Consider the following 14,814-nt stretch of genomic DNA (forward strand, 5'->3'; position numbering starts at 1 on the left):
TTGGAGGACATTTAAAAAAAACTGTCCTGTCTTGCTTTATGGCATTAGACATTCTGCAGGATCCAAGGTTGTTGAAATATTCACATTAGCACTGCTGGCAGCATTTGTTTTAATTATGAAAGTGGAAGAAATAAGAAAGCTACGCAGAGGTAGAGCAAGTAAAACCACTGAACTCTGAAAAACAGCCAGGAGTAAAAAAGGGACCTATAAAGGTCCCTTAAAACCCTTAAATGATGTATTTTTTATTTCTAAATTACACTGTTTACACTGCAAATAATTCACTCTACAATAAAACATTTTATTCCTGAACCAGCAAGTGTATTTTTTAGGTCATAATAGTGGTGTGTCTGCAGCCATCTCAGGTCATTTTGCCTGGTCATGTGCTTTCAGAAAGAGCCAGCACTTTAGGATGGAACTGCTTTCTGGCAGGTTGTTGTTTCTACTACTCAATGTAATTGAATGTTTTGCAGTGGGACCTGGATTTTACTACTGAGTGCCGTTCTTAGATCTACCAGACAGTTGTTATCTTGTGGGAGCTGCTATCTCGTTACCTTCCCATAGTTCTGTTGTTAGGCTGCTGGGGGGGGAAAGGGAGGGGTTGATATCACTCCAACTTGCAGTACAGCAGTAATGAGTGACTGAAGTTTATCAGAGCACATGACTTGGGGCAGCTGGGAAACTGACAATATGTCTAGCTCTATGTCAGATTTCAAAATTAAATATAAAAAAATCTGTTTGCTCTTTTGAGAAACAGGGTTCAGTGCAGAATTCTGCTTGACAGCACTATAAGTTTTGAAAAAAACATTTTTCCCCATGACAGTATCCTTTAATTACAATGTGCCTTTGAAGCTCTGCATTAATACATGCAGCAAATAAAAGGGTAAATATGAGAAGATCATATCCATAAGTGATGTTTTCTCTGGGTACTGCTTGCCTCATATTCTGCTCATTAGCAAAGACAGAACCAACAAATGCTTTGAAATTCAGAGACATAAATCCAGACACATTGGCTTGTAATGAAGTGCCACTTTACTAATCTGCCAGTGTATGGATGACACATCCCAATCTGGAGTTTACATGGATAGCGGCCATATAGCCCAGTTATTGGTACCTGTCTTTAATATGTCAGGATGGGTGCTGGCTGGGCAGATTAAGGGCTCTTACTGACGAGCGTTTTTACCTGCGCTCCCCTACGTTCCATTTTTCTGCATTCAGCCGCAGGGGAGTGCAGGAATAGACGCATTACATTTTTTCCAATGGGGTTGTACTCACACAGGCGCGTGTAGTCCACCGAACGCAGGAAAAATGCAGCATGTTGCGTTTCAACCTGCGTTCGGCGCCTATACCGAGTACATGAGTACAGCCCCATTGGAAAAGATTTAATGCGTCTATTCCTGCACTCCCCTGCGGCTGAACGCAGAAAAACGGAACGCAGGGGAGCGCAGGTAAAAACGCTAGTCAGTAAGAGCCCTAAAAGGAAAATCTGGTTGGCTGATTATCCCTATCAGCATTTTGCCAATCCGGAATCAGTGTATTTATAAAGTAGTTCAATCGATGAAACTTTTATAATATTCTCAGGTGCTCATGTGATCTGTCTGTCTTGTTACACAGGTGACAGCTGAGCTGGATGCCTGGAATGAGGATCTATTGCGACAGATGACTGACTTCAACACAGAGGATCTGACCCTGGCCGAGCAGCGACTACAGCGGCACAAGGAGCGCAAGCTGGCCATGAACAACATGACTTTTGAAGTCATTCAGCAGGGTCAGGATCTGCATCAGTACATAATGGAGGTGCAGGCATCAGGTGGGTGCAGTTAATGATATCATATTGCTTGGGGTTCTTTCACATAACACTGTGCTGCCTCTGTCTCTGCATATGCCTCTTCTGCATGCATCTCTTCATCCTGGGTCTACACCTGCCTCCTCTTTGTTTGTTTATCTCTCCATGCATCTCCTCAACATGTCTCCTGTGTGCATATCTCCTCTCTATATACTTCTACTCCAAAAGTGTTCTCTCTATATATGTCTCCTTTTCATCTGTGCTCTCTCTCTATTGGGGGAATGTAATGTGTTTCGTTAACACAAAAACATTCAAAAAACAACTTTACGAACATATGCGACCATGTTTGTGACCTTTTTGACTGATTACAGACTTCAATGACTTCCTCGCAATGTTTGCGAAAGTGCGCAGTGTATGTAATAAAAAGTTTTTGGTGACGAAATATTTAAAGAAATTCCAGAGCAGGTGTTAACGCTAACCTTTGCTTAGAAATAATGTGCAATGTAGTATTTGCTAGCAAATTATTTTATATTGCGAGCAGTGCTAAACATTCGTAAAAAACATTCTCTCCTATGTCTTTTCTCTCCATGTGTCTCATTTCCATGTGTGTCTCCTCTCTGTGTGTCTCCTCTCCATTCGTCTCCTCTCCATGTGTCTCCTTATCTTGCGTCTCATCTTCATGTGTCTTCTCTTCAGGTGTTTTTCTCCTTTTCATGTGTCTCCTTTTCCATGTACAGCATGTCTCTTCTTACCGTGTCTCCTCTCCGTGTGTTTCTTCTTCATTCAGCTCCTCATCGTTGCCTTCTGTCCATGTGTCTCCTCTTCCTCTGCCTTCTCTACATACTCTATGGCGTCTCTTCTTCTGTCTCCTCTTCATATGTGACCTTTTCATGTTTCTATTCTCTCTTTGTCTTCCTCTCCATGTATCTCCTTTTCTTCTGTGCACTTTTCATGTCTATTCTTTCTAAGTGTCTTCTTACTTTGTATCTGCTCTCCATGTTTCTCATCTTTATGTGTCTCCTCCCCATGTGTCTACTCTTCATGTGTATCCACTTCATTGTTTTCTTTCTTTTCTTTTGTACAGACATCAATGTGTACCTCTTTTTCCTCTTCACTACATCTGTCTGTGTATTTCCCTACATGCACCTCTTCACAGTCTCAATATACACGTACAAAACTGTCATGACTAAAATTTGAAAGATGGAAGGGCCTAAAACAATTTTGCTCTGGGATACTTTCTCACTAGCTTTGCCAAAATTATTTAGTTGTTCCCAAGACACAAAGTCTTTGCATTAAAGCTCCCAGCTCCGTTACACTAATATTCCAAAGATTCACATTGCCCAATCAATGCAAGTACATAACAGCCTCCTATATCCCACAGGAATCGAGCTGATCTGTGAGAAAGACATTGACCTAGCGACTCAGGTACAGGAATTGCTGGAGTTTCTCCATGAGAAGCAGCACGAGCTGGATTTAAATGCTGAGCAGACTCACAAGCGCCTGGAGCAATGTCTTCAACTGCGCCACCTACAGACTGAAGTCAAGCAGGTCAGTGTGAGAACAGAATATATAGGCCAGGTACAATTCATCAAATCTGTGCAGGAAAACAGGTGTCAAGTGTCCCCTAATCTCTTCATTTACATCTGCAACATGGTTACATAACACCATAATGGAGATATTTGTGTGAGGCTTTTTGGTCTTGCCCCTATTCTACCCAGACCATGGCCACAAGTCTCACTCATTTTGCACACCAAAATTGAGAACTCTCCATGGAAACAGAAAATATATATAGAGGTGGAGAACATTCAATATAAACAAATGAAACCATTTCTGTTTCCAATTTGGGAGCCCCAGGGCCAGGTTCTTATTTCAGGCAGAGGATTTAAAGACGGGCCCCTAGTACAATAACTGATTACAATTGTACAATAACTGATTACAATTGTACAATAACTGCAACATGAGGGATGAGAGCTGGTCTCTCTGTTTGTGGAATCCCCCAAGGTTGAGCAATTTATGTCGACACTCTGTTTATAAAACGTGAGTTTTCTGACTCTCGGCCAATTAAAATGTCTTACTGGCCTCAGTCAAACTACTGCCTGCCAAATGGATATTATTTCCCCAATGCTCTGTTTAAAATCCAATAAACTTACTTTGACTTTGTCTGGCCTGTCTGTGAGCAAATGCAATAAGGGAACTACATTGTGTTGTTGCAACTGCAGTCGACTATAACTCTCAGCACTTGCCAATTGACATGCAACAATAACTGTGGGCCCACAATTTAGAAGTGAATACAGTTCCCCGTGTATTTGCCAAAGTACAGATCTATGCTTCTTTGCTGCTCTCCCATGGTCAGACAGAGGGATTCTTGTGTCCCGAATCTTCATGCCAACTTGGCAACTTTATACTTTAGATGCAAAAACTCTGATCCCCGTATACGAGGGCAAACTCTCTTAACCCCGATATATGAGGTCAAACCCTCTGATCCCCAGATATGAGGGAAAATCCTCTGATAAGCAGATCTGAGGGCAAATGTTCTGATCCCCAGATGTGAGGCCAAATCCCTCATTCCAGGGATGAGCATCCCATAGCTCTGAATGCTGTTATACTATAACTCTAAGATTTTTTTCATAGCCAGTATCATGCAAAGCTCCACTTGTATTTAGCACTGACCACAGCCTAGGCCCTAGGGGAATGTCTGCTGCAGGCGAGTGACGTGATTGGCTAGTGGGGATACTGAGCTTGTCCAACTGTTGAAATGATTTGTTTTGGCTGTGCTGCCTGCTAACCTGAACCACTTATCCAAGAATAATACTGTCACATTACAACCAGGAGACCTGGCTCTTGGCAGAAATATCACATTTATATTCCCTGGGTCTTGTTGAAAGATCTAATTATTACAACCCCCAACCTCAGTACCAAGCATAAGTTTATGTTACCTATATGCAGGGCAGAATTAACTCCCAAATCTCAGTACCCAATAAAGGAAATTGGACAAGTGGCAGAGTTTGTTGCTGGATAATTATTCCCTGGTCTTTTCCATAAGCAGAAGAAGATCTGCATGGGGGGGGGGGTTATTGATCCCACGCCAGCTGCCATTTATATGCAGTTCATTTAGTCAGCATTGATCCGACAGAGTAAGAGACGAGGAAGGGCTTTTACTTGTCGGAGATTGAGGGGATCTGTCGATACCAATGAGGAGTTTTTTCCCTGCAGGTGGTTGGGCCCCAGGGATCCGCTCAGATGTAATTTGTTTCAACTTAAACAGCATCACAACCTGTATTATTCCATGTGAGGGCTTCATTCGTGTTCCTTGCAAAATACTTCATATAAACCTAATTTCCAGCAATGATAATACCCAAACTTCTACTCTAAAGCTACAGAATATTTGATTTTCTCCATTTTTTACATGGATAGTCTAAGCAAGTTCTACCACAGTCCCACAGATAATAGGGAACCAGAGATTATTATAAGAAGAGTGTTGGGAACCTCAATAGCCACTATAAAAGCATTTGGTATAGTTGCCTCTGGGAAGGGACTGTTGCTGTAGGATAACAGGTATAGTAGGGAGAGATGGTGCCTATAGTCAGTGGCGGAACTACCAGGGGAGCAGGGGGTGCAAGCGGGCCAGGGCCCGCACCTCCTCAGGGCCCCCCGGCAGTCCGTTCGCCGCTGAAAATGCGGCCAAATGCGGCGGTATGGAGGGGGGCGGGGCCCGGCTGCACATCACGCACCAGGGCCCGCCCCCCTCAACGAACGCTACTGCCTATAGTGGCAGAGGGTTAATAGTCTCTGGGAAGGGACTGTGACTGTGGGATAGCAGGTATTGTAGGAAGAGATGGTGCCTATAGTAGCAGTGGGGATAATAGACTCTTGGAAGGGACTATGGCTGTGGGATAGCAGGTATAGTAGGGAGAGAGATGGTGCCTATAGTAACAGTGGGATAATAGTTTCTGGGAAGGGACTGTGACTGTGGGATAGCAGGTATAGTAGGTAGAGATGGTGCCTATAGTAGCAGTGGGATAATAGTCTCTGGGAAGCGACTGTAGCTGTGAGTTAGCAGGTATAGTAGTGAGAGATGGTGCCTATAGTAGCAGTGGGATAATAGTCTATGGGAAGGGACTGTGGCTGTGGGATAGAAGGTATAGTAAGTAGAGATTGTGCCTATAGCAGCAGTGGGATAATAGTCACTGGGAAGGAACTGTGGCTGTGGGATAGCAGGTATAGTAGGAAGAGATGGTGCCTATAGTAGCAGTGGAATAATAATCTCTGGGAAGGGACTGAGGCTGTGGGATAGCAGGTATAGTAGGGGAGAAGTAGTGCCCATAGTAGCAGTTGGGATAATAGCTTATTATGAGATTGGACTGTGGCTGTGGGATAACAGGTACACTAGGGAATGTAGCCAAATGTATGTCCCTTTATTTGTTGCAGTTGCTGCTGACTGTTGGGGTGGTGAGAGTTGTATCATAACAAAAAAGAGATAAATACAACTAGTTGTGATGGTTTGTACCTACTGTTTTCATATACCCTGATAGGTGTTGGGCTGGATCCGCAATGGTGAGTCAATGCTGAACGCCAGTCTGGTTAATGCAAGTTCACTGTCGGAGGCTGAGCAGTTGCAGAGAGAGCATGAGCAGTTTCAAATGGCTATCGAGGTAAGTGCACTTGGCATGATTACTTATTGCCATGCATGACTTTCTATCACTGTAGCCCTAGGGCATCTAAAATGGAAATCCAATAAAACGTTCCTATTGGAAAATCAATGCATTCTTACCCTGGTCTTGAGTTGTACTTCTTTGTACTTCCTGCTCATGAGCTGTTATCTTTCCTTTGGTTAGACAGTGAAGTAAAATGTGCTCTGTAGAGGAAAGCTGTCAATTTGAAAGAGAACATTACAGGAACAGGAATTAGAATAATGGCCAGTAATTAGCAATATAAAACTGCAAATCTTCACATAGGGCACTGAGTAATATATCCTATAGCCTACTCCTAGCTGAAATACTACTTTTATTTTCTCTTGGTTCTGTTCATGACACCTTTTTTTTTTCTCTCGCAGTCCCTTTTCCATGCCAGCTCTTTGCAGAAGACACACCAAAGTGCCCTGCAGGTCCAGCAAAAAGCAGAGGCGCTCTTGCAGGCTGGCCACTATGATGCTGACGCTATCCGCGAGTGCGCCGAGAAGGTGGCAATGCACTGGCAACAGCTGATGCTAAAGATGGAGGACAGACTCAAGCTAGTGAATGCCTCGGTGGCCTTCTATAAAACCTCAGAGCAAGTCAGTAATTTATATTTGTCTATTCAGCTGTCAGGGTGCAAACCAGACACAATGAAGGGGCACACACATAGAGGGAAAGTGTTGGAAGGGTTACTACCGACTCTGCTCTCATTGCCCCTACAGAAATAGGGAGTGGTAGCACTAGGTGCCTAATACATAGGAACAGAGGCAAAGAAGAGTAAGATATGTTATTGCAGAACAGTCAAATATTATGTACATCATGTGCAGGAAAACAATACATAAATAAATGTCACAGTTGCAGCAGAGCCCTATATGGAGAATTGGTTATTGGGGTGTATTGGGTGACAGGAGCACATTATAACCCACCAAATGTGCCACAGGTATGCAGTGTTCTCGAGAGCCTAGAACAGGAATACCGAAGGGATGAAGACTGGTGTCGGGGCCATGATAAACTGGGACCTTCCACTGAGACAGACCATGTCATGCCTCTGATCAGTAAACACCTGGAACAGAAGGAAGCCTTCCTAAAGGTCAGTCACTAGTATTAAATGGGAAATTCTCTCTCTGCCACCAAATGACTAGAGATACTTTAGTGCAATACTTTGGGTCATTTGTTCATTTGCATTATCCCCACGTACTCACCCCGGGGTTAGTAAATCTAGTTCCCCCCAGTATTTTCTGAGATGTGGAATTCTGAGTACTCCCTGCGCATGGACTGCTCTCTTTCCTTTGGTCAGGTAAAGGGTGGTGCTTAAACCAAAGTCAGAGAGCCAACTAGAGTTTTGTTATTGGATCAATAGAGGCCAAGGGAAACTATTTGAAGTGGTCGGTATGTAAAGCTTTACACTAGCACATTGGCTTGACAGGGGTTGTTTGCCCTTTTCTCTTGCATCTCATTTGTGCAGGCTTGTACTTTAGCGAGAAGGAACGCAGAAGTCTTTTTGAAGTATATTCACCGCAACAATGTCAGTATGCCTGGTGTGGCCCCACATACGCGTATCCCTGAGCAACAAGTTAAAGGTAGGTTTATGGAGAAGGGGGAGAGAAAAGTATTTGCACAGTGGAGCAATTCCATCTTAATTTTCCACCAATGAGGGGAGTTGTAGAACTCCTAGAGGGCAGTAGATTAGGTTGGCAGCAGTGACACAGTTAAGGTTTGGACACAAACATGGAAGGATTAGATGAGTTTACACATTTGCTCTTTAACCCCAGGAGAGGTGTCTGATTATTAAAGTTCAAAACTGAAGCTGCCACTTCTAAAAGATTAGGCTGTGCTAAAACGCACAATTGAGCAGATTACTAGTGTTGTCCTCAAACTCGCTGCCAAATCCGTAGATCCTATTACATGCCATATATTTATATGCCAATCAGGCAGCACTTACCTGAGTCTCATCTGTGACTCGAACAAAAAGACAAAGCATGGCAAATGGTGATCAAATCCAAACCAGGAGATGGCATGTTAATCCTAAATTTGTTCCTACGTATAACCCTGCCCTCAGCCATGCAAACATGATCAGAATAAAAGAGCAGTGTTGCCTTGTGTTTGTGGGTGCTATTGGAATATGATTCTGTTGTACCTTCAGCCATCTTGAGTGAGCTCCTGCAAAGAGAGAACCGTGTGCTGCATTTTTGGACTTTGAAGAAGAGGCGGCTGGACCAGTGTCAGCAGTACATTGTGTTTGAAAGAAGTGCCAAGCAGGTATGGGATGAGATGTTAGCTCTAGGCACTGCCACAAGTATTCATTTACTATGCAGGAATATAGCAGCTTTTATACCTTGAGGGAGACTGGGGGTTTGTAATGGTAGAACTAATCACTGAGTAGAATTCTGAGAAAAGCATTCCCATTGTAGAATTCCAAAATAAATAATCCATATCTGTAACCTCCCAATATGAATCGTATATTCCTTTAGAACCTATTAAAGCATTAGGATGCATGCTGCATGGCTCAATAGAAATCAGATTGAGGCCTCTGTATTTAGCAAACTGCCCACTTCCAGCACCTGATCTCTTAGCTCTAAACTCTGGCACCCAATACTGGACCACCTACATGTGGTAGTGTGAAATGGATGAGGACTGCTTTGGATTCTGTCCAACCATGTGATGTGCAGCCAAACTAATTACTAGTCACCCTGCAGCATTAGGATTTTATAGGCATTTTAAGTGAATGAACTGACAGCTTTACTATCCCCATACCCAACTAATTTAATCAAAGTGTTTTTAAAAATACCAACCAACAGCTCTCACCTATGTTACTGTCAGCTTCCGTTATGTTATTTACTCATTAACTATACCCATTGCCTCAACCCGCTGCCAATTCCTTTTATGGTGCCCAGTCCCCCCATCACCCCTCTTTGCTGATTCCTGCAGGCGCTGGACTGGATTCAGGAAGCAGGGGAGCATTATCTCTCCACACGCACCACCCCTGGGGAATGTATGGAAGAGCCTCAGATGCTGCTGAAGGAATATGAGGACTTCCGAATACCTGCAAAGGTACAGGAGAGGTGTTACGTTGCCACCTGAGACATATTTTTAACATTGTTCCAGCCATGAGCCTGTAAACCAATCAGTACTGAAGACTTGAAATGCATAAAAGAAAAAGGAAACAATGTATTTGCTTGTAATATTTCCATTTCCTTCATCCTATGATGTTATACTTCATCCCATGGCCAGTGATGAGCAAATTTGTCCCGTTTCACCGAAAAATTTGCAAATTTCCCACAAATTTTCCCTGCAAATTTTTGCTTCAGTTACGCAAATTTATTAGCCGGCAGCGAAACTTGGAAATTCAATGCGAATTTGCGCCTGGCAAATTCATTCGCCCATCACTAACCATGGACAGTATTTCAACCTAATATAAGGGACACTGGCATTACATAATTACCCTTTTAATATTATTCACATCATTTTGCAGTGCTGTATAATCATATGTATATATATATCCTCTCCAATTAGTTTGTACTAACAAGCTCTGTGCCCACAGCAAACGAAGGAGAAGGTGCGGCTGCTGATCCAGCTGGCAGATAGCTTTGTGGAGAAGGGCCACGTCCATGCCACCGAGCTGAAGAAATGGGTTACTACTGTGAACAAACATTACCGGGACTTCGCCTTGCGCATGGGAAAATATCATTGCAGCCTGCAGCGAGCCCTGGGGATCTGCACTGAGGTATCAAGAGATTCACTAGGGAAAAGCACCGACATTTGTTTTCTTTTCAGCTTTGGGGTGAAGTTGATTTGAAGAATGGTGTTTTGGTTGGCAATGCCATGCAGTCTTGGGCTGCACCCATGCTATACTCTGTCCTATGTGAGTGGCAATACAAGGATTTCTCTAACTGTTCTGCCCAGGCTGTGCCATACAGTAGCTGATGTATGTGGCATTGCCATGCTTCGGCTGGGTCTGTACCACAAACATTCTACTTTTTTTTCAGGACACAAAGGACCTGGAGTTGGACATTGTCCCGGCCATTCTGACTGACCCAGAGGTAAAACTAAGGGATGCCAGCCATGAACTCAATGAAGAGAAGAGGAAATCTGCCAGGAAAAAAGAGTATGTGGACAATGGGGCAATGCGGTGGGTGGTGATGTGGTTGATTGTTGGGGTAAACAATCTTCTGAAATGGGGTGGGAGGTATATGTGTTATGGTGGCTTGAAAGATCCAATGGATTCCCAAATATCAAAATGCTTCCTCTGACAGATTCACCATGGCGGAACTTCTGCAGACAGAGAAGGCGTATGTGAGGGACTTGCACGAGTGTATGGAGGTAATGGACCCCTGGCGTCATTTCTACAGTATCACTCATGTATTATAGAGATGGCCACAGACACAAAGATCCGATCGTACAAATCAATGTACGATCGGACTTTCCCATCTCCTGACCTGCCACTAACCATTCAGATCAAAGTCTTACCATTCCCACCAAATAAAGTAGTTAAAGAACAGATCAGCAATGTTCTGCCCCTGACAGCAATCGTACGATATCTATGTCCAACCAAAGCTAGTGACAGTCTCCCACTGAAAATCGTACGATCGGCAATACACACAGAGATATTATCGGCAGCCGACAGAATTTTTCTTACCTGTCCGATCGACCAAACGACCGATCTCTGCCCGGATGAAAAATGTCGGGACTCTCCACACACATTCCGAAAATCGCCAGAATCCTCGATTCGTACGATGAGATCTTTGCGTCTATGGCCAAGAGATAATGAACATCCTGCTGTAAATTATAAGGATATTAGAAGTCACTGAGGGGTTGTTCTGTGACCATTTAAAGGCACGAGGCTGCAGGCTGAGTTATACAGGGAACTCTGAGTATCATTAATGTATTATAAGGGATAATGTATTATAAGGATATTGATGTTAGAAGTCACGGAGGAGTAAGCTGAGCTTACTCCTCACTGCTTTAACACAGGTTATTGAACTCTCAGATGACTTCTAATACCTTATATATTAAAATATTATCATTTTTAATACACAGTTTCCACGAGTCATGCAACATAGCTTACAGGATATTATGGTATAGTACAAAAGTAACCTAACCCTTATTTAACATAATATAACTGTGTTTTATTTTTAATTGTCAGTCAATAGTTTTCAATAACTGTGCTTCAAATGCTTTTCTTATCCATATTAGTGCTGTTATGCCTATTTTACATGCTACCCAGACTGCCTTTCTGTCAGTCTGTGACAACGCGAGGGGGGTATGATCACTAACGGAAGTGCTCATACATCAGATTTTTGTGTAAAATACATGATGGATTTGGAAAGTAGGAACTTATACAGTTATAATATAATAAATCAAAGGATAGGGTCTTCAAATAGTAAGTGATTACTCACCACATAATGGTAGAGGCCCAGGTGCACTGCCCTGAGCCCTCAGCACGGGGAGCGGACAAACCGAAAATTCTTTATAGCAGGCACTCAATAAAGGCAATCTTCCACCAGGCAATTGGTTCAGAGTGAAAAAATAGTTTATTGTGTCCACAGCCTTACGAGTTTTTGTTACAAACACGTGGGGGCACATTTACCTAGGGTCGAAGTAAAATCCTTCGACTTCGAATATCGAAGTCGAAGGATTTACCGCTATTCCTACGATCGAAGGAATAATCGTTCAATCGAACGATTAAATCCTTTGAATCGAACTATTCGAAGGATTTTAATCCATCGATCAAAGGATATTCCTTCGATCAGAAAATTGTTAGGAAGCCTATGGGGACCTTCCCCATAGGCTAACATTGGCCTCGGTAGGTTTTAGGTGGCGAACTAGGGGGTCGAAGAATTTTTTAAAGAGATAGTACTTTGACTATCAAATGGTCGAATAGTCAAACGATTTTTAGTTCGAATCGTTCGATTCGAAGTCGAAGGTTGTCGTCGAAGTAGCCCATTCGATGGTCGAAGTAGCCATATTCGACCATTCGAAATTCAAACAATTTTTCCTCTATTCCTTCACTCGAAGTAAGTAAATGGGCCCCTTAATCATAGGCTATATAGTGATAATATCTAACATGGAAGTTCACCATCTTCTAGAGCAGGGCTGTCCAACTGGTGGCCCGCGGGCCGTGTCTGTTTACCATTTTTAAACCTTAAAAGGTATCACTACAGAGATTAACTGGCCCCTGCATAGTTTAAACCTCAAATTCACACCGTAATCCCCCCTGCATTGTTCACACTTGTGACACCTCTGTTGTTCACATCCTAAAATCCTGTACTGTTCTACCTGAGACCGAGACTGAAACTGCCCACATTGTTCACCTGTTCACACCTTATACAAAATGCTAATGGGGCACCAGCACTGTGTCACTGTATGTAGTAGTGATGTGCGAGTCAAGGTTTTTCTGACCCGCACCCCAGGGCCGGGCCAAGGGGTAGGCAGAGTAGGCACGTGCCTAGGGCGCAAAGCTGGGGGGGCGCCAGGCACGTACCTCCTCTGTCGCCTACCCCCAGTCCGTTCCCATCTCTGCCATTCTCTTCTTTCTGTGCTCTTGCACGAATTGGCGCTCGCGTGCGGTCCCCTGTCTGCCAGATCGTTTCTGCCCAAGTTCGCGTGCATGCGCAGTAGCGCAGAAAGAAGAGAAGGACAGAAACGGTCGGGCAGAGAGGGGACCGCACGCGAGCGCCAATTCGCACTCGTGCTGAGCCGGCGCTGCGTCGTCCCGGCTTGCCGCACCCGATCCTAACCGCCCTGCTCCAGTCCGCGCCCACCCGCTTCCGGGGTCCTTTTATAGACCCGCGCCGACCCGCCCTGCCAATGACGCCACAATGACGTTACAAAAGGGGCGGGCCGAGCAGACGCAAAACTATAAAACCGGAACCCAGGAAGTCGGAAGCCGGCATTTAAAGGTGGCAGGCGGGGAGAGCAGGAGAAGAGCTCAACCCGCACCGCCCGCCACCCACGCGGAGCAGTGCGAGATTGACCTAAACCCGCCCGATCCCCGGGTAAACCCGAGTTTACGCGAGTATCGGGTCGGCCCCCACATCACTATTATGTAGTACATATTAGAGTGGTCCTGATTCCTGTCTCCTGCTCTGTTCTGTTTTCCCTATGCTCCCTGTGTTTGCCATACTCTGCCTGACCTATGATCCCAATGGAACATAAGCCTGGTATTTGTTTTGGGGGTTTGTTAGCATTTGAAAATGATTGTTAGGGGCCCCTAAGGTGTTTAATCATATGCTGGGGTACTGTATTATACACAGGGGAGGAGGAGGCATATGGATTTAAGGGTATGTCTTAATATGACTTATCTTTTTTCACATATGAGTGGCATTCCTGCTGGTGCCGGGCCAAGGTAGTTTGGCCCCCTAGGCAAGAGCTTCAATCAGCGCCCCCCCCCCGTCCTGCATTACCATTTCCCTCCTTACCATGATGGTTTTGAAATAAAGAGAGCAAGAAAATGTACAACACTTTTTCATTTATATTACTGCCCCTGTACCTGTGCAAGCAAGCCCAGCAGCCATCCATAATACAGCCCCCCCTTTACATGTGCCAGCAGTCATCCGTCATACTGCCCCCCCATACCTGTACCAGCAAGCTCAGCAGTAATCCATCATACAGCCCTCCTGCAGCCATCATATTGCCCCCAATCTTTACCTGTGCCAGCAGCAGCCAAAAATAAATCTGATCACATCATATTGCCCCCAAGTATTTATGTACCTGTGCCAGCGCCCTGCCCAGCAGCAACAGCAACATATGGCCCCCAAATCTGTACCTGGCTGTGCCAGCAGGAAGCTTCACACTTTCACAGTAATAGAAAGAATGTCTTCAGTTCAGTTCAACTGTGCAAGGCTGAGAGCAGCGAGAGCCACACCAAACAGCCCCCCAGCTCTCTGCCTCTCTCTGTCACCCAACCACATCAGTGACCTCATTGACGCGTATACGCACATCACGCTGCACTGCCGCACAGCACATAAGGAGCTATTACTTGCTGGCAAGAGGGAGAAGGTGGGGGATTCCACCCGACTGAATGACCATGATTTCTGAAGCAAATTATTAAATAAACACTTGAAAAAAAAAAAAACATTAAAAGTGCCCCCCTCAATGATGGCGTCCTAGACAGCTGCCTACTCTGCCTACCCCTAGTTCTGGCCCTGATCCCTGCAGTAAGCACCAGCTATCTGGTTTTTTGGTGTGCTATTAATGTGGACATGGTTTTACGGGAACATGGGTGTGGTTTAAAGTGGGTGTGGTCTAAAAATTGGGGTTGGCTAACACCTGCTTCCATTATTGACCCTCCACCATGGAAAAATTCCGGCCCTCTGTACCATGTAAGTTGGACAGCACTGTTCTAGAAGATGACAAGTT

At 44.4% G+C, this 14,814-nt stretch overlaps 1 protein-coding gene across 6 annotated transcripts in view; it reads left to right on the forward strand.

Annotated features, from left to right (window-relative positions):
• kalrn.S (kalirin RhoGEF kinase S homeolog) overlaps nucleotides 1–14,814 on the forward strand; it is a 191,975-nt gene that overhangs the window by 100,809 nt on the left and 76,352 nt on the right. For 5 of the 6 annotated variants that reach the window (XM_041578184.1, XM_041578185.1, XM_041578187.1 and 2 more), the window contains exons 14-24: nucleotides 1,612–1,807; nucleotides 3,165–3,331; nucleotides 6,316–6,435; nucleotides 6,837–7,055; nucleotides 7,397–7,546; nucleotides 7,922–8,036; nucleotides 8,600–8,715; nucleotides 9,385–9,507; nucleotides 9,998–10,180; nucleotides 10,443–10,561; nucleotides 10,710–10,776. In XM_041578184.1, coding sequence (XP_041434118.1) covers nucleotides 1,612–1,807; nucleotides 3,165–3,331; nucleotides 6,316–6,435; nucleotides 6,837–7,055; nucleotides 7,397–7,546; nucleotides 7,922–8,036; nucleotides 8,600–8,715; nucleotides 9,385–9,507; nucleotides 9,998–10,180; nucleotides 10,443–10,561; nucleotides 10,710–10,776 — 1,575 coding nt within the window. The other variant, XM_041578189.1, reaches the window with a different exon arrangement.

The sequence above is a fragment of the Xenopus laevis genome, chromosome 9_10S (assembly GCF_017654675.1).
Source record: "Xenopus laevis strain J_2021 chromosome 9_10S, Xenopus_laevis_v10.1, whole genome shotgun sequence".
NCBI classification, from domain to species: domain Eukaryota; kingdom Metazoa; phylum Chordata; class Amphibia; order Anura; family Pipidae; genus Xenopus; species Xenopus laevis.